The sequence below is a fragment of the Mizuhopecten yessoensis genome, unplaced genomic scaffold, assembly GCF_002113885.1.
Source record: "Mizuhopecten yessoensis strain PY_sf001 unplaced genomic scaffold, ASM211388v2 scaffold1321, whole genome shotgun sequence".
Lineage (NCBI taxonomy): Eukaryota > Metazoa > Mollusca > Bivalvia > Pectinida > Pectinidae > Mizuhopecten > Mizuhopecten yessoensis.
The window spans coordinates 218,128-242,297 of NW_018403988.1; the positions used below are offsets into that span (position 1 = coordinate 218,128).

Here is a 24,170-nt window from a genome sequence, read left to right on the forward strand (position 1 = left end):
TCCCCTTTACCTATCAGTTCCTGTCTGGTATCCTCAGCCTGGGTTCTCATATCCTGTGGAACGTGTAACATTTGTACTATAAACCTCCCATAAAGCCAGAACCTCCCCTTTACCTATCAGTTCCTGTCTGGTATCCTCAGCCTGGGTTCTCATATCCTGTGGAACGTGTAACATTTGTACTATAAACCTCCCATAAAGCCAGAACCTCCCCTTTACCTATCAGTTCCTGTCTGGTATCCTCAGCCTGGGTTCTCATATCCTGTGGAACGTGTAACATTTGTACTATAAACCTCCCATAAAGCCAGAACCTCCCCTTTACCTATCAGTTCCTGTCTGGTATCCTCAGCCTGGGTTCTCATATCCTGTGGAACGTGTAACATTTGTACTATAAACCTCCCATAAAGCCAGAACCTCCCCTTTACCTATCAGTTCCTGTCTGGTATCCTCAGCCTGGGTTCTCATATCCTGTAGAACGTGTAACATTTATACTATAAACCTCCCATAAAGCCAGAACCTCCCCTTTACCTATCAGTTCCTGTCTGGTATCCTCAGCCTGGGTTCTCATATCCTGTGGAATTTCTTCCTCAACAACTTTTAGACTGAAAAACGAAAACAACAACTAAACAGAATGAGAACTATCCATCACAGCAAATCTGTAAGTGATTCTTGTTAACCCTTTCACCCCTATGTAACTTTAGTAGACTCTACCATGCATTGATCTGGATGAGTCCATTATTGTCTACAGTGGTGAAAGGGTTAATTTGGACATCAGTTATTTGAAAGGACAATTTTTACAATTCAAACTCAATACTGATGTTCTTATTGACCAGAAGAATACCACAGTTAGGTGAATTTTATGATAAAAAGAACTTCCAACTCCTAATAATCCTAATTATCAGACTTACCCCATGGCCCCATCAAAATAGACAGCTTTCCTCTCAATGACATCAATAATACCCTCGTGATCCTTCTCCAATCCGACGGGAAGGTGTAGCAGAGCAGCGTTGTGCTTCAGCTTTGATCTGGAGCATACAAACAAAGATCGTTATTTCAAACCATGTCTCAAAGATTTCCACTCAAACTATTTAATTCATTTACAATATTGTAAATTTACTTGTTCGAAAACCATAATAAGATTGTGTTGTGACTTTAAAAGTAGTCTCATTAAAAAAGATTGATTTTCGCTACCATATAATTCATTTGCCCCGTTTCATGTACATATATATATATATATATATAAGTGAACAAGATTGCCCATTATCTTTTCTCATGAAACCTACCACAAGACTTTTCACTTGGCTGAAATAAAATACTATCAGTTTCTGGCTTTGGAAGTCTGTTCTCTAAGCAGTATTGAATACACTGAATACATTAGTCTGTTCATTACACACAATAATGAACCACCCCACAATGTTGGTCCCTAGTCTATTCTTTACTTGAGATGAACCACCCCACAATGTTGGTCCCTAGCCTATTCTCTACCTGAGATGATCCACCCCACAATGCTGGTCCCTAGTCTATTCTCTACTTGAGATGATCCACCCCACAATGCTGGTCCCTAGTCTATTCTCTACTTGAGATGATCCACCCCACAATGCTGGTCCCCAGTCTATTCTCTACTTGAGATGATCCACCCCACAATGCTGGTCCCCAGTCTATTCTCTACTTGAGATGATCCACCCCACAATGCTGGTCCCCAGTCTATTCTCTACTTGAGATGATCCACCCCACAATGCTGGTCCCCAGTCTATTCTCTACTTGAGATGATCCACCCCACAATGCTGGTCCCCAGTCTATTCTCTACTTGAGATGATCCACCCCACAATGCTGGTCCCCAGTCTATTCTCTACTTGAGATGATCCACCCCACAATGCTGGTCCCCAGTCTATTCTCTACTTGAGATGATCCACCCCACAATGCTGGTCCCCAGTCTATTCTCTACTTGAGATGATCCACCCCACAATGCTGGTCCCTAGTCTATTCTCTACTTGAGATGATCCACCCCACAATGCTGGTCCCTAGTCTATTCTCTACTTGAGATGATCCACCCCACAATGCTGGTCCCTAGTCTATTCTCTACTTGAGATGATCCACCCCACAATGCTGGTCCCTAGTCTATTCTCTACTTGAGATGATCCACCCCACAATGCTGGTCCCTAGTCTATTCTCTACTTGAGATGATCCACCCCACAATGCTGGTCCCTAGTCTATTCTCTACTTGAGATGATCCACCCCACAATGCTGGTCCCTAGTCTATTCTCTACTTGAGATGATCCACCCCACAATGCTGGTCCCTAGTCTATTCTCTACTTGAGATGATCCACCCCACAATGCTGGTCCCTAGTCTATTCTCTACTTGAGATGATCCACCCCACAATGCTGGTCCCTAGTCTATTCTCTACTTGAGATGATCCACCCCACAATGCTGGTCCCTAGTCTATTCTCTACTTGAGATGATCCACCCCACAATGCTGGTCCCTAGTCTATTCTCTACTTGAGATGATCCACCCCACAATGCTGGTCCCTAGTCTATTCTCTACTTGAGATGATCCACCCCACAATGCTGGTCCCTAGTCTATTCTCTACTTGAGATGATCCACCCCACAATGCTGGTCCCTAGTCTATTCTCTACTTGAGATGATCCACCCCACAATGCTGGTCCCTAGTCTATTCTCTACTTGAGATGATCCACCCCACAATGCTGGTCCCTAGTCTATTCTCTACTTGAGATGATCCACCCCACAATGCTGGTCCCTAGTCTATTCTCTACTTGAGATGATCCACCCCACAATGCTGGTCCCTAGTCTATTCTCTACTTGAGATGATCCACCCCACAATGCTGGTCCCTAGTCTATTCTCTACTTGAGATGATCCACCCCACAATGCTGGTCCCTAGTCTATTCTCTACTTGAGATGATCCACCCCACAATGCTGGTCCCTAGTCTATTCTCTACTTGAGATGATCCACCCCACAATGCTGGTCCCTAGTCTATTCTCTACTTGAGATGATCCACCCCACAATGCTGGTCCCTAGTCTATTCTCTACTTGAGATGATCCACCCCACAATGCTGGTCCCTAGTCTATTCTCTACTTGAGATGATCCACCCCACAATGCTGGTCCCTAGTCTATTCTCTACTTGAGATGATCCACCCCACAATGCTGGTCCCTAGTCTATTCTCTACTTGAGATGATCCACCCCACAATGCTGGTCCCTAGTCTATTCTCTACTTGAGATGATCCACCCCACAATGCTGGTCCCTAGTCTATTCTCTACTTGAGATGATCCACCCCACAATGCTGGTCCCTAGTCTATTCTCTACTTGAGATGATCCACCCCACAATGCTGGTCCCTAGTCTATTCTCTACTTGAGATGAACCACCCCACAATGCTGGTCCCTAGTCTATTCTCTACTTGAGATGAACCACCCCACAATGTTGGTTCCTAGTCTATTCTCTACTTGAGATGAACCACCCCACAATGCTGGTCCCTAGTCTATTCTCTACTTGAGATGATGATCAACTACCCTGTAGTGCTGGCCCCTACTGGCCCTGGGCTGTTGTCTACCCGAGATGATAAATCCTTTTTAAGGGTTCACCTGATTTATAGTCTGTTCCCTACCTAAGTTGATCGACCACTCTAAAAGGGTTGGCTCCGCCCCGGTCCAGCTTGTTCACAAAGGCCAAACAGGGGATGCTATATCTCTTCATCTGTCTGTTTACTGTGAGTGTCTGGGACTGGACTCCGCCCACCCCACACAGGACGAGAACAGCACCGTCGAGGACCCGCAGCGCTCGCTCTACCTCCACGGTGAAGTCTATGTGGCCAGGCGTGTCTATGATATTGACATTATGGCCTTGCCACATCACATATGTTGCGGCTGACTGAATAGTTATACCACGCTGTCTTTCCAGTTCCATGAAGTCCATCTTGGCTCCAACAGCATCTTTACCTTTTACCTGTGAAATAAATGTCTATATTTTGGACCGGTCATCTATAGCTTGTTGTTTGTGGGATATTTAATTAAATTTAATCAGTCTGCTAAAAGCATCATTAGGCCTCTCCCTTTTCTGGTCAGAACCTCACATTCCTTCACCATGATTAACCGACTTACTTGAAAAGTTTCAATCATGGCAATTTTTTTCTGAAAATTTTGAAGCCTCTGGAATAATTGAAATTTTCCAAAATTGTTAGGAGCCTGGCAAGTTTACACATTAGGTTAACTACAGATTATATTTGATGTAGGACTATGTTTTACAAGTGATCCTCTTATGTGGGAGTAACATAAAATAATCTTTTCGTGTGTTAAGGTGATCAAATCCAGGCAGATGAAACACCAAAGAAAACTGAAAGGTTACCGAGGGTTTTCCTTGATATATCATCCCGAGGGTTTGAATCAACTTCGATACATTTACTTCATTCCCAGAGATAGATAATATTTCTTAATACCTTTATGATTCACAGTCGCTGCACTTTGGATTGGTGACATTACGATACAGCAGGGGAAAATCCTGGAATTTGGGACAGTGGGGCCATTTTCAGCAATTTTTAGTCAATATCAAAATTAAGATTGGCCCTTCTATGTAAAAAGTGAAAGAAAATTGGAACATGGAGGGGTCAATTCCAGTTTTGAGGGGTCAATGGCCCCATGGCCCCCTCCAGGATTATCCCTGCCTGATATAATGATCCATACACAGGGGACTAGTGGCTAATTTAAAATTTTTATTAGAAAATATTCTTTATTTGTTATTGCATTGACAACATTGGTGCTATAGCCACATGCACAGAATTAAATTTTTATCTAAGGCCGTGCTATAACCTGTAGGTAAGAGATGGGAGAAAAGATGTCAATTATCATGTAGGTAGGGGTATTGAAACTCTACCGTAGTGTAGAATTTCAGTGTTACACATTTGAATTTTGGAAATTCAAAATATTTTAGAGATTTTCCAGGTACATGTACTGAGTTACATATAGGACAGTCTTTGAAAATTGGGGTTTGGGGGACACTGAAATTTAGGGTCATAAGTTCAGTTAGGTTCACTTCCAACATAAATTCTACAACTTCACTGACACCCATGCATATCATACTTAGGCCAAAAAAATGTATAGTCTGTTTAGGGGTGCATTGGCCAAAAAACTAGGGTAGGTAGGTCAGATTTTTTTTATTTTTTTTTATTTTTTGTATATTTTGGTCAATTATGACCCTTCTATTGTATGTAAAACAAAGAATTACATAAACAAGGTTCATTTGGAGGCAAATTGTGCTCCATATGATGACATTTAACGCCAACACGGAGCTGGAAGCCATTTTAAAAGGCAAGGAACCTTCTAAAATTCGTAAATCAGCGGGTTTTTTTATTCATCAAAAAGTTTTGGGTCGGGGGTAAAAAGCTAGGGTTGGTCAGGAACCCTAAACAGACACCTTTTTTTGTTTGCCTTATATGTGATAGACTTTCTTTTATCTTTTTTACGTCAAATGGATTGGACAAGTTTCCCTTAGGGCATAAAGCTTTTTACTCCGATTAAGATTGATACTAGTAAATGTAATATTTTCAGATACAATATGCTTTAAGGCTGATAAGTTTAATTTTTTGAGATAGTATATTTGTATTGGGTGTCGATCTTATACCTCATGCATTTCAGCCAGTTTTCCTGTGTAGAAGAGGAGTCGCTCTGTCAATGTGGTTTTCCCAGAATCAATGTGGGCGGAGATTCCAATGTTCCGTATCTTAGTAACATCCTCCATGACTTCCTGAAATTGTAATCAAATGGCATTTTAATTCCATGGAAAACTCAAAACCAATAGTCTAATGTACTCATTGGTTTTATATACAGTAACATCTTTTCAATACAATTTCTACTCCAGTTTCTTTTTGTCAAATTTCCAGTTCAAGTCCAAAGTAAACTACCATATATTTTGGTTATTCTACATTAAAAAAAACCTAGATAATATATGACTATTTTCATGTAAATTTCCCAATTTTCCATATATTTTTTATAGTTTCAAGACTTTTTGAAGGAAATTTAGAATTCCATTTTATTATTAAAAAAACACAAACCGGAAGATACTTAACGCAGTACTGATCGTTGTGCATTAATTAATGAGTATACCATAACATCCTTTGATATATATACAAGCTGCAGTTAATTTACCAACAGTAGGGTTAAAAGTATACTTATGTGTGTATTGTGTACCTGACCATATGAATTACAGTCCAACAGAAAAAGATACACCTGGTACAGCAAAAACACATGTTCTTAATAGTAAAAGGAATTTAGTAAGACATTTAGTGTATTTAAAACACTGACATTTTTTTTTTCAAATTACATTACAGACTCTCTCGGCCTGTTTAATGAAATTGTATAAAACAGCGTTAACTTACGCCAAAGGTCCTGCCTCCTGCATAATTTGCTGCCTGAATATAGCTGACCTGCAAAATATATATACATAATTAAAAACATTCGTTAAAAAGATACATGAATTCTCATGCCGAATGAGGTTGATCCAGAAAGTTAACATTAGATCAGCTGGTAATCTAATTACTATAAGTCTGTGACAAAAGTAATATTGTTATATTCCCAGTTTTAATGATGAAATAACATTAATTTTAAAGATAAAATACTCTTCCTATTTTGGATAAATTACTGTATGTAAACATCTACATGGGCATAGTGTATAGCTGTGCATGTTAATCATATGCTTAATGCTATGACATCAGTGCTTATAGTTTCATTATCTAATATTTTGTAGAGCTATCAATCTTCCATTCTTATTCTGATATATGTTGTATTTCACAGTATACATAGCTACTATCTTTACCGGAAACAATTTTGACTCAATTGCCCAATTTTTGAGGCACCTTTGAATATATTCTCAATTGCAGCAGATCAATTAAATGTTTCTGTCAAACTCATTGCTATTAACAATAATGTCAATATCACCAATCCTTAATTTGCAAATATTTTTTAATCTCTAAATTTCCTTGTACAATGGCTGACCCAGTTTCTGCGAGGGTTCAAAATTGGGAATATTATCATTGTATTGAGACATAGGACATATCTATTCTTTTTAGGAAAATTCCCAGGCTGCAGGTTGTTGGGATGGGGGTAGCAAACTTCGGGGGATGAGGCTTTGATTAAAAGAATATTTACTACTTTTGTGAAACTTCACAAAATCTAAATGTAGAAAATAAATGCAGCGGAACTGGATTGTGTCGATTGTTGGCGACCGTGTAGCTTGATTAGTAGAGCGTCCGTCTAGAGTTCGGAGGGTCCCGGATTCGAACCCCTGACCGTGCATTCTTCCTTTCCTGTTACAGTGATGTCGTGACCAGGATGACGCATGAGTGTCCACTGATTAGGTCACATATAGTTCATATAATGTTCTAAGATGACCAAACAATATGCATGCGTAGCCAATCAACAAATGTTGTACACAATATATCAGTTGGTCTAGAAGCTTATTATTTAACATGCAGACATGGACACCGGCTTTCGTAACAAATCAAAATCGCAGTCATCTCAATGGCGTGTATATTACAAGCTCTTACCTTTGGCAGTCTGGAACATCCAACCCCACGTAAACAGGAACATGTTTTTGCAACTGTTAATAACTTCATTTTCATTCAATGTTGTTCAAAATTACGTTGACATTGATTCGGCACATCGGCAAAGTCGCTTTCACATGTGCACCGGAAGCAGTTTATATTACAATGCGCATGTCTGACATATATAGCACAGGCCGTTACATATATAGGAGACGTATAATTCACGTCTCTGACATATCCAACAAAACCGAAAGCTTAAATCCATTTTATAAAGAAACTCATTTCTCAACTAGGTAACAAGAATGTCATGATACTGAAATGGGTAACTCAATATCACGATAACAAAGTTTAAGCTTAACCTTTGACCTCTGGCACTGAGTGACCCTTTCGTTCAGACGTTTCTTGACTTTACGTTAACCTGAAAGACACACGACCAAGAGTATACGAATATTAAAGCCGACATTTTTGTAAACAGTGTGGATCCTTATAACGGCAATATATCTTGTATTGTCACTGTACTGTCATCCTAAGGATATGATTTTCATGGTTTGAAGTTGACTGGAGGACCCGAGAGGTCCTCAAAAGTTGTAACGACTTGAACAGAAAAGGTAAATTACTGTAAACCTAAAACATATGCAGTATATCACAATATTGTCGATTCACTGACAGCTGACTCGTAATCAGTTAGACATAAGGCTACTGAACTTCGCAAAGTGTACGATTTTATAGTTCTTAATTCTTGTATTTCGTTTTGACCTTTGTAACAGTTAGTCTTGTCTTAGCCTTAGCTGGCTCGTCTGTAGCCTTAACATGTATGCAGTCTTGTCAATGTTGTCATACATGTATGTGCACGTGGTGTCCTGCATTTATAATGTTTTCCTAATTGTAACATTAACCTGTGTGTAGTTTTGTTCTTAGTCTTGTTCTGCATATAGTCCTGTCCATTATGTAGTCCTGTCCTGTATGTAGTCTTGTTCTGCATATAGTCCTGTCAGGTATGTAGTCCTGTCCTGTATGTAGTCCTGTCCTGTTTGTAGTCTTGTTCTGCATATAGTCCTGTCCAGTATGTAGTCCTGTCCTGTATGTAGTCCTGTCCAGTAGGTAGTCCTGTCCAGTATGTAGTCCTGTCCAGTATGTAGTTCTGTCCTGTATGTCACCTTGGTCTATTTGAAAGGCTAATCCTGTATATATGTAGTCCTGTCCTGTTTATCGTCCTTTTCTGTATATATATATATGTAGTCTTGTCCTGTGTGTGGTATTGTCCTGTGTGTAGTCCTTTCCTGTGTATAGACTTGTCCTATTTATAGTCCTGTCCTGTATGTAGTCCTGTCCTATTTATAGTCCTGTCCTGTATATAGTCCTGTCCTATTTATAGACTTGTCCTGTGTATAGTCCTGTCCTATTTATAGACTTGTCCTGTGTGTAGTTTTGTCCTGTGTGTAGTCTTGTCATATTCATAGTCCTGTCCTGTGTGTAGTCTTGTCCTATTTATAGTCCTGTCCTGTATGTAGTCCTGTCCTATTTATAGACTTGTCCAGTGTGTAGTCCTGTCCTGTGTGTAGTCTTGTCCTATTTATAGTCCTGTCCTATTTATAGTCCTGTCCTGTATGTAGTCCTGTCCTATTTATAGTCTTGTCCTGTGTGTAGTCTTGTCCTATTTATAGTTCTGTCCTGTGTGTAGTCTTGTCCTATTTATAGTCTTGTCATGTATGTAGTCCTGTCCTATTTATAGACTTGTCCTGTGTGTAGTCCTGTCCTGTGTGTAGTCTTGTCCTATTTAAAGTTCTGTCCTGTTATAGTCTTGCCCTGTGTGTAGTCCTGTCCTGTTTATTGTCTTGTTCTGTAACGTTGAAGTGTTGTTCTGTATGTAGTCTTGTCCTGTTATAGTCTTTTCCTGTATGTAATCTTGCCCTGTATGTAGTCCTGTCCTGTTTTAATTTGTAGCCTAGTCCTGTATGTAGTGTTGTCCAGTCCCGTATATATGTAGTCCTGTCATGTATGTAGTCTTGTCTTGTATGTAGTCTTGTCTTGTATGTAGTCTGGTCCTGTATGTATTCTTGTCCTGTATGTAGTCTTGATGTATACTTGTGGTCTTGTCCTGTATGTAGTCTTGTTCTGTATGTAGTCTGGGCCTGTATGTATTCTTGTTCTGTATGTAGTCTTGCTGTGTACATGAAGTCCTGTCCTGTTTTAATTTTTTAGCTTAGTCATGTATGTAGTCTTGTCCTCTATGTAGTCTTGTTCTGTATGTAGTCTGGGCCTGTATGTATTCTTGTTCTGTATGTAGTCTTGATGGGTACATGAAGTCCTGTCCTGTTTTAATTTTTTAGCTTAGTCATGTATGTAGTCTTGTTCTGTATGTAGTCTTGTTCTGTATGTAGTCTGGGCCTGTATGTATTCTTGTTCTGTATGTAGTCCTGTCTTGTGTGTAGTCCTGTCCTGTATGTAGTCTTATCCTGTATGTAGTCTTGTTCTGTATGTAGTCTTGTTCTGTATGTAGTCTTGTTCTGTATGTAGTCTTGATGTGTACATGAAGTCCTGTCCCGGTTTAATTTTTTAGCTTAGTCATGTATGTAGTCTTGTTCTGTATGTAGTCTGGGCCTGTATGTATTCTTGTTCTGTATGTAGTCTTGATGGGTACATGAAGTCCTGTCCTGTTTTAATTTTTTAGCTTAGTCATGTATGTAGTCTTGTCCTGTTCATCGTCTTGTTCTGTACATGTGTTTATGCATGTCCTGTTTATAGTTCTCCTGTGTATAGTCTTGTCCTGTATGTAGTCTTGTCTTGTTTATAGTCCTGTCCAGTCCCGTATATACGTAGTCCTGTCCTGTATGTAGTCTTATCCTGTATGTAGTCCTGTCCTGTATGTAGTCTTATCCTGTATGTAGTCTTGTTCTGTATGTAGTCTGGTCCTGTATGTATTCTTGTTCTGTATGTAGTCCTGTCTTGTGTGTAGTCCTGTCCTGTATGTAGTCTTATCCTGTATGTAGTCTTATTCTGTATGTAGTCTGGTCCTCTATGTAGTCTTGTTCTGTATGTAGTCTTGTTCTGTATGTAGTCTTGTCCTGTATGTAGTCTTGTCCTGTATGTAGTCTTGTTCTGTATGTAGTCTTGTTCTGTATGAAGTCTTGTCTGTTTATAGCCTTGCCCTGTATGTAGTCTTGTCTGTTTATAGCCTTGTCCTGTATGTAATCTTGTCATATGTGTAGTCTTATCCTGTATGTAGCTCTGCCCTGTTTATACTATAGCCTTGTCCTGTATGTAGTCTTGTCTGTTTATAGCCTTGTCCTGTATGTAGTCTTGTCTGTTTATAGTCTTGTCCTGTATGTAGTCTTGTCCTGTATGTAGTCTTGTTCTGTATGTAGTCTTGTTCTGTATGTAGTCTTGTTCTGTATGAAGTCTTGTCTGTTTATAGCCTTGCACTGTATGTAGTCTTGTCTGTTTATAGCCTTGTCATGTATGTAATCTTGTCATATGTGTAGTCTTATCCTGTATGTAGCTCTGTCCTGTTTATACTATAGCCTTGTCCTGTATGTAGTCTTGTATGTTTATAGCCTTGTCCTGTATGTAGTCTTGTCCTGTTAGTAGTTTTGTCCTGTTTATAGACTTGTCCTGTATGTAGTCTTGTCTGTTTATAGTCTTGTCCTGTATGTAGTCTTGTCCTGTATGTAGTCTTGTTCTGTATGTAGTCTTGTCCTGTATGTAGTCTTGTTCTGTATGTAGTCTTGTTCTGTATGAAGTCTTGTCTGTTTATAGCCTTGTCCTGTATGTAGTCTTGTCCTGTTAGTAGTTTTGTCCTGTTTATAGACTTGTCCTGTATGTAGTCTTGTCTGTTTATGACCTTTTCCTGTATGTAGTCTTGTCTGTTTATAGCCTTGTCCTGTATGTAGTCTTGTCTGTTTATAGCCTTGTCCCAAGGATTGAATTTAATTTTTAAATCCACAAGCAAACTGTTGCTTGTGGTTTCAAAAGTTAGAAGCAAATTGACAAATCAAGAAGCAAAATATTTGGACGTCAAAATTTTATTTAAGAATCATCCAACGACATGTATAGTGTTTCTACTGGTGGGGCCCATATGGCAAGGTGGTTTGGCGCTTTGTCCGCTGGCCATTGATCCACCACCTGTTGACGAATGGTCTTGGTGCAAAGTCAGCCATTTCTGTACTGTATTTATTTGTACGAGAGGCTGAGCTTCAGTCTTCGACGGTGGTTCTGTTAGTGTATGCACTTTTTAGTGCCTTCAGTGCCGTCAGGTTCCAATTTTCTTTTAAAAAAAACCGTAATCATCGTTTGAGCTTTGACTTTTGACGCTGTCTGCACATATATATGTTCCGAAATACACTCTCATTATTGCCGACACTAAACGAGACTTAGTACTTGTGCTATATTTAGACACGCACACATGTGTACAACTTACAGATTATGTTTTGATCGGCACATCGACGAGTCCTGACCATAGACCAGCACTTGTTACAAATATATCGATGATCCGGAAATATTGACACAATTTATACACACATGCTGCAGTAAAATACCAGACGCAAGTATTTTCGTTTTGGAACCCATATCAAAACGCAAATCTCAAAATCCTAACGCAAATTGCGTGTAAATAAGAGTAAATTTCGAACCCTGTTGTCCTGTATGTAGTCTTGTCTGTTTATAGTCTAGTCCTGTATGTAGTCTTGTCTGTTTATACCCTTGTCCTGTATGTAGTCTTGTCTTTTTATAGCCTTGTCCTGTATGTAATCTTGTCTGTTTATAGCCTTGTCCTGTATGAAGTCTTGTCCTGTAAGTAGTCTTGTCCTGTAAGTAGTCTTGTTCTGTATGTAGTCTTGTCCTGTAGATAGTCTTGTCTGTTTATAGCCTTGTCCTGTATGTAGTCTTGTCCTGTAAGTAGTCTTGTCTGTATGTAGTCTTGTCCTGTATATAGTCTTGTCTGTTTATAGCCTTGTCCTGTATGTAGTCCTGTCTGTTTATACTATTATGTAGTCTTGTCCTGTATGTAGTCTTGTCCTATACGCAGTCTTGTCCTGTAAGTATTCTTGTCTGTTTATATTTATAGCCTTGTCCTGTTTATAGCCTCGTCCTGTATGTAGTCCTGTCTGTTTATACTATAGCCTTGTCCTGTTTGTAGTCTTGTCTGTTTATAGCCTTGTGCTGTATGTAGTCTTGTCTGTTTATATTTATAGCCTTGTCCTGTATGTAGTCTTGTCTGTTTATATTATAGCCTTGTCCTGTATGTAGTCTTGTCTGTTTATATCCTTGTCCTGTATGTTGTCTTGTCTGTTTATAGCCTTGACCTGTATGTTGTCTTGTCTGTTTATAGCCTTGTCCTGTATGTAGTCTTGTCCTATACGCAGTCTTGTCCTGTAAGTATTCTTGGCTGTTTATATTTATAGCCTTGTCCTGTTTATAGCCTCATCCTGTATGTAGTCCTGTCTGTTTATACTATAGGCTTGTCCTGTTTGTAGTCTTGTCTGTTTATAGCCTTGTGCTGTATGTAGTCTTGTCTGTTTATATTTATAGCCTTGTCCTGTTTATAGCCTCATCCTGTATGTAGTCCTGTCTGTTTATACTATAGGCTTGTCCTGTTTGTAGTCTTGTCTGTTTATAGCCTTGTGCTGTATGTAGTCTTGTCTGTTTATATTTATAGCCTTGTCCTGTAAGTATTATTGTCTGTTTATAGCCTTGTCCTGTATGTACTCTTGTCTGTTTATATTATAGCCTTGTCCTGTATGTAGTCTTGTCTGTATGTAGTCTTGTCTATTTAGAGTCCTGTCCTGTATGTAGTCTTGTCTGTTTATAGCCTATAGCCTTGTCCTGTAAGTATTATTGTCTGTTTATAGCCTTGGCCTGTATGTAGTCTTGTCTGTTTATAGCCTTGTCCTGGATGAAGTCTTGTCTGTTTATAGCCTTGTCCTGTATGTTGTCTTGGCTGTTTATAGCCTTGTCCTGTATGTAGTCTTGTCCTATACGCAGTCTTGTCCTGTAAGTATTCTTGTCTGTTTGTCTTGTCTGTTTATAGACTTGTACTGTACGTAGTCTTGTCTGTTTATAGCCTTGTCCTGTATGCAGTCTTGTCTGTTTACTTGTCTGTTTATAGACTTGTCCTGTATGTAGTCTTGTCTGTTTATAGTCTTGTCCTGGATGTAGTCTTGTCTGTTTATAGCCTTGTCCTGTATAAGTATTATTCTCTGTTTATAGCCTTGTCCTGTATGTAGTCTTGTCCTGTATGTAGCCTTGTCCTGTATGTAGTCTTGTCTGTTTATATCCTTGTCCTGTATGTTGTCTTGTCTGTTTATAGCCTTGACCTGTATGTTGTCTTGTCTGTTTATAGCCTTGTCCTGTATGTTGTCTTGTCTGTTAATAGCCTTGTCCTGTATGTAGTCTTGTCCTATACGCAGTCTTGTCCCGTAAGTATTCTTGTCTGTTTATATTTATAGCCTTGTCCCGTTTATAGCCTCGTCCTGTATGTAGTCCTGTCTGTTTATACTATTATGTAGTCTTGTCCTGTATGTAGTCTTGTTCTGTATGTAGTCTTGTCCTGTATGTAGTCTTGTCTGTTTATAGACTCGTCCTGTATGTAGTCTTGTCTGTTTATAGACTTGTCCTGTATGTAGTCTTGTCTGTTTATAGTCTTGTCCTGGATGTAGTCTTGTCTGTTTATAGCCTTGTCCTGTTTGTAGTCTTGTCTATGTCTGTTTATAGCCTTGTCCTGTATGTAGTCTTGTCTGTATGTAGTCTTGTCTATTTATAGTCCTGTCCTGTATGTAGTCTTGTCTGTTTATAGCCTTGTCCTGTTTGAAGTCTTGTCTGTGTCTGTTTATAGCCTTGTCCTGTATTTAGTCTTGTCTGTATGTAGTCTTGTCCTGTATATAGTCTTGTCCTGTATGTAGTCTTGTCCGTTTATAGCCTTGTCCTGTTTGTAGTCTTGTCTATGTCTGTTTATAGCCTTGTCCTGTGTTTAGTCTTGTCTGTATGTAGTCCTGTCTGTTTATAGACTTGTCCTGTATGTAGTCTTGTCCTTTACGCAGTCTTGTCCTGTAAGTATTATTGTCTGTTTAAAGCCTTGTCCTGTATGTAGTCTTGTCCTTTACGCAGTCTTGTCCTGTAAGTATTATTGTCTGTTTAAAGCCTTGTCCTGTATGTAGTCTCGTCTGTTTATAGCCTTGTCCTGTATTTAGTCTTGTATGTATGTAGTCTTGTCTGTTTATAGTCTTGTCCTGTATATAGGCTTGTCCTGTATATAGTCTTGTCTGTATGTAGGCTTGTCCTGTATATAGTCTTGTCTGTTTGTAGTCTTGTCCTGTATATAGTCTTTTCTGTATGTAGTCTTGTCCTGTATGTAGTCTTGTCCTGTATGTACTCTTGTCTGTTTATAGCCTTGTCCTGTTTGAAGTCTTGTCTGTGTCTGTTTATAGCCTTGTCCTGTGTTTAGTCTTGTCTGTATGTAGTCCTGTCTGTTTATAGACTTGTCCTGTATGTAGTCTTGTCCTGTATGTAGTCTTGTCCTGTATGTAGCCTTGTCCTGTATGTAGTCTTGTCTGTAAGTAGTCTTGTCTATTTATAGTCCTGTCCTGTATGTAGGCCTGTCCTATTTATAGTCCTGTCCTGTATGTAGTCCTGTCTGTTTATAGCCTTGGCCTGGTTGTAGTCTTTTCTATGTCTGTTTATAGCCTTGTCCTGTGTTTAGTCTTGTCTGTATGTAGTCCTGTCTGTTTATAGACTTGTCCTGTATGTAGGCTTGTCTGTTTATAGTCTTGTCCTGTATATAGTCTTGTCCTGTATATAGTCTTGTCTGTATGTAGTCTTGTCCTGTATATAGTCTTGTCTGTATGTAGTCTTGTCCTGTATATAGTCTTGTCTGTTTATAGCCTTGTCCTATATGTAGTGTTGTCTGTTTATATTATAGTCTTGTCCTGTATGTACTCTTGTCTGTTTATAGACTTGTCCTGTGTGTAGTCTCGTCCTGTATGTAGTCTTGTCTGTTTATAGACTTGTCCTGTATGTAGTCTTGACCTGTATGTAGTCTTGTCCTGTATGTAGTCTTGTCTGTTTATAGACTCGTCCTGTATGTAGTCTTGTCTGTTTATAGACTTGTCCTGTATGTTGTCTTGTCCTGTATATAGTCCTGTCTGTTTATAGCCCTGTCCTGTATGTAGTCTTGTCTGTTTATAGTCTTGTCTGTTTATAGACTTGTCCTGTATGTAGTCTTGTCTGTTTATAGACTTGTCCTGTATGGAGTCTTGTCTGTTTATAGTCTTGTCCTATATGTAGTGTTGTCTGTTTATATTATAGTCTTGTCCTGTATGTACTCTTGTCTGTTTATAGACTTGTCCTGTATTTTGTCTTGTCCTGTATATAGTCCTGTCTGTTTATAGCCCTGTCCGGTATGTAGTCTTGTCTGTTTATAGTCTTGGCTGTTTATAGACTTGTCCTGTATGTTGTCTTGTCTGTTTATAGCCTTGTCCTGTATGTAGTCTTGTCTGTTTATAGCCTTGTCTGTATGTAGTCTTGTCTGTATGTAGTTTTGTCCTGTATGTAGTCTTGTCTGTATGTAGTCTTGTCCTGTATATAGTCTTGTCTGTTTATAGCCTTGTCCTATATGTAGTGTTGTCTGTTCATATTTATAGCCTTGTCCTATATGTAGTGTTGTCTGTTTATATTTATAGTCCTGTCCTGTAAGTAGTCTTGTCTGTTTATATTTATAGTCCGGTCCTGTAAGCTATTATCTGTTTATAGCCTTGTCCTGTGTGTGTATCAAGTCTTTTCCTGTATATAGTCTTGTGATGTCCTTTAATTTGGTTGTGGTCTATAGCTGTGTGTGTAGTCTTCTAATCTTGTGTGTGTGTGTAGGACTAGTTATATGTATGAACTATAAACTATATTGTCTTTATTGTGTTGATCATGAATTTATAAAATATGTACCATCATCATACTCCGAAGGTCGTGTCAATAACTGGGCCACCTTAGAGATAGAGCTACTCCATGTACTCTTTATATACAAAGTGATGTATAAGATGTCCAGAATCTAGACCTGCCTTATAGTTAAATATAGACACAGATATATTAGCCCTGGGGAGAACACTTTAAAGGTGCTATCATTTACCACATGTTCACGTACAGATGTCAACTTCAACATAACTGGACATTTTATATAACAAACCATCAATTTACTAGGGTAAGTTTGCTTCACCTTTTAGGCTGCATTTACTGTTATCCATTCTTTAAAAGGCTGAATATAATGAGGGGATAATTACCCTACTGTATTTTGAAATTTGCGGCAGTATATTGTGATTATACTGTCGCTAATTGAGTTTTACTGGAGACGTACGTGGAATGGAGCCAGTAAAACAGATATTTGTGACAGTATAATCGTGGTATACTGCTGCAAATCTTTGAAAAGAAAGGGGTGATTATCCACATTCTAATTAACCTGAAACCACCAAAAGAATTTTAAGATATGGTTATAGCATTTTCTTTAAACTCTGGGTCATTCTGACATGGATTGGTGATCATGACATCAGGGATATCCAAAGTGAGGTGGAAATACATTGACCATTGGTATGTCACATTATTGTTTGTGATGTCATAAACAATCATTTTCATGATATGTCACGCCCAGAGTCAGTCGAGGTCAATGACGTCACAAACAATCGCAATCCAGGCTTTATATGCAAATGAAACAAAAATGTGTATGTTATATCATTATACCCTCACAGCTTATTCTGATCAACTAAAGTTGATAATAACATGATTTTGTTGTAGAAGTTTCTTTAAAATCAGCAAAATTATGAGAAACTATTGAATGTGCCGGAGAATCAAAGTAGATAGTGTATGCCTACAAGGGTGGATGAGTTTATCTCTAAGAATCCCTATAGATTATATTACTGATTTCATTTCAGAAGCATTTATCATTTTATGAATGAAGGTGTTGGCTAACGCTGGTGTTGGCCTGTTGTTGTCATTTAAGGAGTTTGGGGGTATAAACATCATTCTCTCAGTGTCATTTCCTATCCTGAGATATCATTTTTTATTCCACGAAGTTAACACCAAACACATTTTTAAAACATTTTCAAAGCTTGTACTCCGAGATGCTTTTTTTATATCATTTCTTAAATTTCAAATTTACACAAAACTTATCTGTTTGTCATCCATTCTCTATCATGATGTAAATTGATGCATGACCAATTTGCAATTTTTGCATCCATTATTTAGTTGGTTCATGTAGGTTTATACAATTTGGAAAAAATACATTTTCTCAATTATTTTGCAGATGACATTGAAATCATCACTTCGTAAAATATTAGCCAAACTCTGTAACCCTTTCACCACTGTAGACCATAATGAACTCATCCAGATCAATGCATGGGATGGTCTACTAAAGTTGCATAGGGGTGAAAGGGTTAAAAATGTGCTCTACTTGTATGAGATAGGGAAAAATTGTGTCGCCAGCAACGCGAGGCAACATATAGGTATTATTTTAAATTTGTCGGCAGCGACGTTGTCGGTTGTGTCGTCCGAAACAAGGTTTCTGTGTGATAACTTGAGTTCCCTTGGATTGATTGAACTCAAACTTGGTACACACATTGCATACCATTTTAGCTCGAGTTAGTTCGCATTTCAGAAGTTTACATGCATTTTTGGTGGAGTGATGCCCCTTTTATTGCCAAATAAGGGCATTGTGTAGTAAATTAGAACTTTTTTAATTTTCTAATCAATTCCTTTCAAATTTTGTACATTAATGCTTAAAGCAATTATGTTCAATATATATCACAGGTTTTTCTGTTGAGTTTCAACTTTCTGCGTTTTGGCATATCACACTTGACATAGTAACGCTGCGTTAATTTTTTCTTGTTTTCATGTTAACTCAAGCCAAAACAATTTTCTTACTAAAAGCACTGAGCAGGCGACACATCCTGAGGATTTTGTTTGTTTGTTTTTTTCATTCAAATTTTTGTTGTCACATTCAAAACATGCAAAAATATGTATTATCAGTAAGATTAATGAAAGGTCACTGTACAACTCCAATCATGTTTCCATATTGAGCATTCTGTCAATGAAATTCCATTTTTGATTTACCATAATCTTTTTTTATTTGAATATGTATCAAGTCCACACTCTTCTACTTTTTTTTTATAAAAAAAACATGTAAGTTTTCCATTCAGTAATTGTAGGGTTTTCCTCCTTAATTTGCACAAATATATGTAATATTTTAATATTAAAATCAAGAAAGTTATTTCAGTTTCAGTTTCAAAAATACCAAACAACATGATTACTGGGTCTCTTGCTAAGTCTATTTCATATTGTGACCTCAAGATGACCAAAGAGATTGTACATTCCCATAATAAATGTATCAATGTTTCTCCTGTGGAATTCTTGTATCATTTATATTTTGACACATTTTATCAACATAAAATAATTCCAAAAGAAGTATCCGTATGCCTTACTATATCTTGTAATTGTTGATACGAGGAAGATCATGTAAATAGCACATTAAGTGGCTATGGGACTGTGTAGATCTATAAATGTGGGTGGCTAGTAACACAATATTGTCATAGCTATATATATATAGATGTAGGTTTGTACACACTGGTATCTATTACACTCTATCTTTATATAGATGTTGTGTATTTAAAATCATGGACAATGATTTAAATGCATGGTTTTAGCTTTCATATATGTATTTGGGGTGGAATGTTGGCCCCATTCTCAAGGAAACTTTGATATCTTTATCTTTTTATTTTGACAAAGAAAATTCCAAAAATAGAAAATTTAGCTAAAAATAGAAAAAGTCAACAATGTCTTATGATCATACGATATGGTGGCCTACCTGGACAAACAAACAAGCCTGCTGTATCTTTCTGCTTTATTTGTATATATACATATTATAAATAAACCATTTGAAGTACGTACAACCCTAATCTTAGAATTTCTAGTGGAATTGTTCTGTCATCTTCTTAGATATTAAGGTGGGGTCATGATATAGTTTTTAAGTTGCAGCTAAGGTCTCTATTTATATTTATATTAAAGAGGAAATACATTAAAAAGTAATTGTTGGTGTTCTATATTTTTCAGAAACTAACACAATGGGAGCAAGTTATCCTAAGGTTGAGCAATTGTCTCGGGCGATGACCGCTATACAGGACGGGGATGTGGCACTCCTGCAGGTTTTGTCACGCTCCACAAACCTGACCGGCTACCTTAAGCTTCGCCACTCCCAGACTACGGCTCTACATTTGGCTGCTGCTCATGGTCAGCCAGAATGCATTCAATTTCTGCTTGATCTTGGAGCAAACATTCATGAAGTGGATTCCAGCCGAGAGTCTGTTCTACACAGTGCAATAGTGACAAAATCACCAAAGTGGGGCAACTGTTTATCTCTGATTCTAAAAGCAAAAGCAGACATAAACGCAGTGAACGTCTGGCAAAGGACTCCTTTGATGAAAGCGGTTGTCAATTTTAAAATTGCTGCCGCTAATTATCTGATAAGTGAAGGTGCTGATGTTTGTGTTTCTGATGAGAACGGAACAACCCCGTTGCATGTTGCTGCTAGCTACGGTAACCTTGGGCTGGTGAAAACTTTACAGGAGAACCGCGCTAACAACAATGCTCAAGATCAGAGAGGACGGACACCTATGTATTTTGCCATTCTCGGAGGTCACGAAGATGTGACCGAGTACCTCATTCAGCATGGCTGTGAGGTCAACCTGTTTGACCTTGGATGGGGTTCACCCTTACAGCTCTCGGTCACAAAATGTAATGTCAGGGTCTTGTCTCTTCTTCTAAAATCGGGGGCATGCTTCAACGTACAGCCAATAAACATGGCTGATGCACCGGGCATTATTGACATAGCTTTAAAGATTGCCCTCAAAAGGGTAAACATCTACCGCAATGAAGAGAACAAACAAGATGTCGACATGAGCTCTGCAAGTAACAAGCGTGCATGTGATAGTCTAGAGTGTCTACGCCTTCTGATAGTTGCCAGTGGCTTGCCTGTGGAAGAAAAGCTTATGAAAAGTATACATCAACTTGTGACTCAGTCGTTTCATAAAGATCTGCAAAAACCTTTCATGGACCTTCATCGCAGTGCAACAAAAGCTCACAAATCGTCAAAGAACTCTCCACCCTCACTGCAATACCTGGCTCGACAGCGATGTCGCAAGTTCATGATGACGTCAAATCATAATCTCATATGGGCATGTGACCGGTTGGATGTATCACAAGTGATAATTGATCTCCTTACTCTGCAGTCTTAACACCATCTGTTATGTATAGTGCTTAGATTGCAGTCTTAACACCATCTGTTATGTACAGTGCTTAGATTGCAGTCTTAACACCATCTGTTATGTATATAGTGCTTTGATTCAGAAAAGACTTATTCTCAACAATATATTTGCAAAAGATTTACATAACAATTGATGTGCCTGGGTAAAACTGTATGCGTCCTTATCATGTTCGTTATAACTGATGTGTGTCGTGGTTTAACACGTCAAAATCATGTTCGTTATAACTGATGTGTGTCGTGGTTAAACACGTCCATAGCATGTTCATTATAATAGATGTGTGTCGTGGTTAAACACGTCGAAATCATGTTCGCTATAACTGATGTGTGTCGTGGTTTAACACGTCCTATTCATGTTCGTTATAACTGATGTGTGTCGTGGTTAAACACGTCGAAATCATGTTCGCTATAACTGATGTGTGTCGTGGTTAAACACGTCCAACTCATGTTCTTTATAGCTGATGTGTGTTGTGGTTAACACGTCCATGTCATGTTCTTTATAACTGATGTGTGTCGTGGTTAAACACGTCCATATCTCATTCTTTATAATAGATGTGTGTTGTGGTTAAACACGTCCATATCATGTTCGTTATAACTGATGTGTGTCGTGGTTAAAAACGACCATATCACATTCTTTATAACGGATGTGTGTCGTGGTTAAACATGCCCATATCATGTTCGTTATAACTGATGTGTGTCGTGGTTAAAAACGACCATATCACATTCTTTATAACGGATGTGTGTCGTGGTAAACACGTCCATATCATGTTCGCTATAACTGATGTGTGTCGTGGTTAAACACGACCATATCACATTCTTTATAACGGATGTGTGTCGTGGTAAACACATCCATATCATGTTCGCTATAACTGATGTGCGTCGTGGTTAAACACGACCATATCACATTCTTTATAACGGATGTGTGTCGTGGTAAACACATCCATATCATGTTCGCTATAACTGATGTGTGTCATGGTTAAACACGTCCATATCATGTTTGTTATAATTGATGTGTGTCGTGGTTAAACCCGTCCATATCTCATTCTTTATAATAGATGTGTGTTGTGGTTAACACGTCCATGTCATGTTCTTTATAACTGATGTGTGTCGTGGTTAAACACGTCGAAATCATGTTCGCTATAACTGATGTGTGTCGTGGTTTAACACGTCCTATTCATGTTCGTTATAACTGATGTGTGTCGTGATTAAAAACGACCATATCACATTCTTTATAACGGATGTGTGTCGTGGTTAAACATGCCCATATCATGTTCGTTATAACTGATGTGTGGCGTGGTTAAAAACGACCATATCACATTCTTTATAACGGATGTGTGTCGTGGTAGACACGTCCATCTCATGTTCGCTATAACTGATGTGTGTGGTGGTAAACACGTCCATATCGTGTTCGTTATAACTGGTGTGTGTCGTGGTAAACACGTCCATATCATGTTCGTTATAACTGATGTGTGCCGTGGTTAAACACGTAACTGATGTGTGTCGTGGTTAAACACGACCATATCACATTCTTTTTAACGGATGTGTGTCGTGGTTAAGCATGCCCAGATCATGTTCGTTATAACTGATGTGTGTCGTGGTTAAAAACGACCATATCACATTCTTTATAACGGATGTGTGTCGTGGTAAAAACGTCCATATCATGTTCTTTATAACTGATGTGTGTCATGGTTAAACACGTCCATATCGTGTTCGTTATAACTGATGTGTGTCGTGGTGAAACACGTCCATATCATGTTCGTTATAACTGATGTGTGTCGTGATTAAAAACGACCATATCACATTCTTTATAACGGATGTGGGTCGTGGTAAACACGTCCATATCGTGTTCGTTATAACTGGTGTGTGTCGTGGTAAACACGTCCATATCATGTTAGCTATAACTGATGTGTGTCGTGGTTAAACCCGTCGAAATCATGTTCGTTATAATTGATGTGTGTCGTTAATAGATGTGTGTCGTGGTTAAACACGTCGAAATCATGTTCGCTATAACTGATGTGTGTCGTGGTTAAACACGATCATATCACATTCTTTATAACGGATGTGTGTCGTGGTTAAGCATGCCCAGATCATGTTCGTTATAACTGATGTGTGTCGTGGTTAAACCCGACCATATCACATTCTTTATAACGGATGTGTGTCGTAGTAAACACGTCCATATCATGTTCTTTATAATAGATGTGTGTTGTGGTTAACACGTCCATGTCATGTTCTTTATAACTGATGTGTGTCGGGGTTAAACACGTCCATGTCATGTTCGTTATAATTGATGTGTGTCGTGCTTAAACACGTCCATATCATGTTCGTTATAACTGATGTGTGCCGTGGTTAAACACGACCATATCATGTTCTTTATAACTGTCTGAGATATTGTATAATGTTAAGTGTTACACATCCATATACGTAATGTGTTCGTTGTATTATATGACAATTCTTGTTATCATGTACATCTCATGTTCCTTATTATTAAAGTGCATTTCATGAATGTCATCTTACTCTTTGTTGCAATTTTCTGGGCAGATTAGCAAACTGGGTGGCCATCATTTCTTCTAACTGGCTCAAGCCTCCAACTGAAAACCCGGTCATCAAAATCTTACGATGTTTGTACGATGTTGTTGGGAAACAAAAGCACAGGTAATTTTCACACACATTTATTTGATAGTATCATTAACGTATTTAAGAGAAAATCAGGTGAAAGAATTATTAACAAGTACAATAATTAATTTGAGATCAAGTACATGCTAACTGTAAAACTGGTTTCCAAATCCAGTTTCAAAAATTGTGTATTGCTTTAGTGATACATCATTCTGTAAATGAAAAAAAAAATGAACAAAGTTTATATCATCTGAACAAAATGACAACGTCGATGCAATAGGAGAATAATAAACAACAGTTTAACTGATGCTTTAATTCCTTGGGGGTGGGGCGCACAAAATGACCAACATGTCCATTTTATGGATATCTTTTTGAAAGACACGTATATATTTAGCTCACCTGGCACGAAGTGCCAAGTGAGCTTATGCCGTGGTGCGGCGTCCGTCGTCCGTCCGTCCGTCCGTCCGTCGTCCGTCCATCGTCCGGCGTCAATATTTTACTTTAAACGACTTCTTCTTAATAACCGAAAGGCCTAGGGTGATGATATTTGGCCAGAAGCAAACTGGGATGAAGGGCTACCAAGTTTGTTCAAATAAATGACCTTCATCTATTTTCAAGGTCACAGGGGTCAAATATGTTAAAAACTTTAAACAACTTCTTCTCAATAACCAAACTGCCCAGGGAGATGATATTTGGTCAGTAGCATGCTAGGGTGAAGGGCTAC

The 24,170-nt window shown here is 38.5% G+C and overlaps 2 protein-coding genes across 4 annotated transcripts in view; one reads left to right on the plus strand and one right to left on the minus strand.

The window, feature by feature from the left end:
* Positions 1-7,695, minus strand: part of LOC110460021 (elongation factor G, mitochondrial-like) — a 28,391-nt gene extending 20,696 nt beyond the window's left edge. Inside the window, exons 1-6 of the mRNA XM_021512724.1 lie at positions 7,552-7,695; positions 6,385-6,432; positions 5,631-5,753; positions 3,622-3,959; positions 906-1,022; positions 526-599 (exon numbers count right to left, since the gene is read on the minus strand). Of these exons, the coding sequence (XP_021368399.1) occupies positions 526-599; positions 906-1,022; positions 3,622-3,959; positions 5,631-5,753; positions 6,385-6,432; positions 7,552-7,626 (775 nt within the window). The 5' untranslated portion in view covers positions 7,627-7,695. The remainder of the gene's footprint in view (positions 1-525; positions 600-905; positions 1,023-3,621; positions 3,960-5,630; positions 5,754-6,384; positions 6,433-7,551) is intronic.
* A 298-nt stretch (positions 7,696-7,993) lies between these two features.
* Positions 7,994-24,170, plus strand: part of LOC110460031 (tankyrase-like) — a 19,491-nt gene continuing 3,314 nt past the window's right edge. The window contains exons 1-3 of one of the 3 annotated variants that reach the window (XM_021512732.1): positions 7,994-8,156; positions 19,627-20,774; positions 23,372-23,485. In XM_021512732.1, coding sequence (XP_021368407.1) covers positions 19,638-20,774; positions 23,372-23,404 — 1,170 coding nt within the window. In that variant the 5' untranslated portion in view covers positions 7,994-8,156; positions 19,627-19,637 and the 3' untranslated portion in view covers positions 23,405-23,485. Of the gene's footprint in view, positions 8,157-12,874; positions 12,918-16,578; positions 16,730-19,626; positions 22,029-23,371; positions 23,486-24,170 lie in introns of those variants that run through there. The other 2 variants (XM_021512738.1, XM_021512747.1) reach the window with 2 other exon arrangements.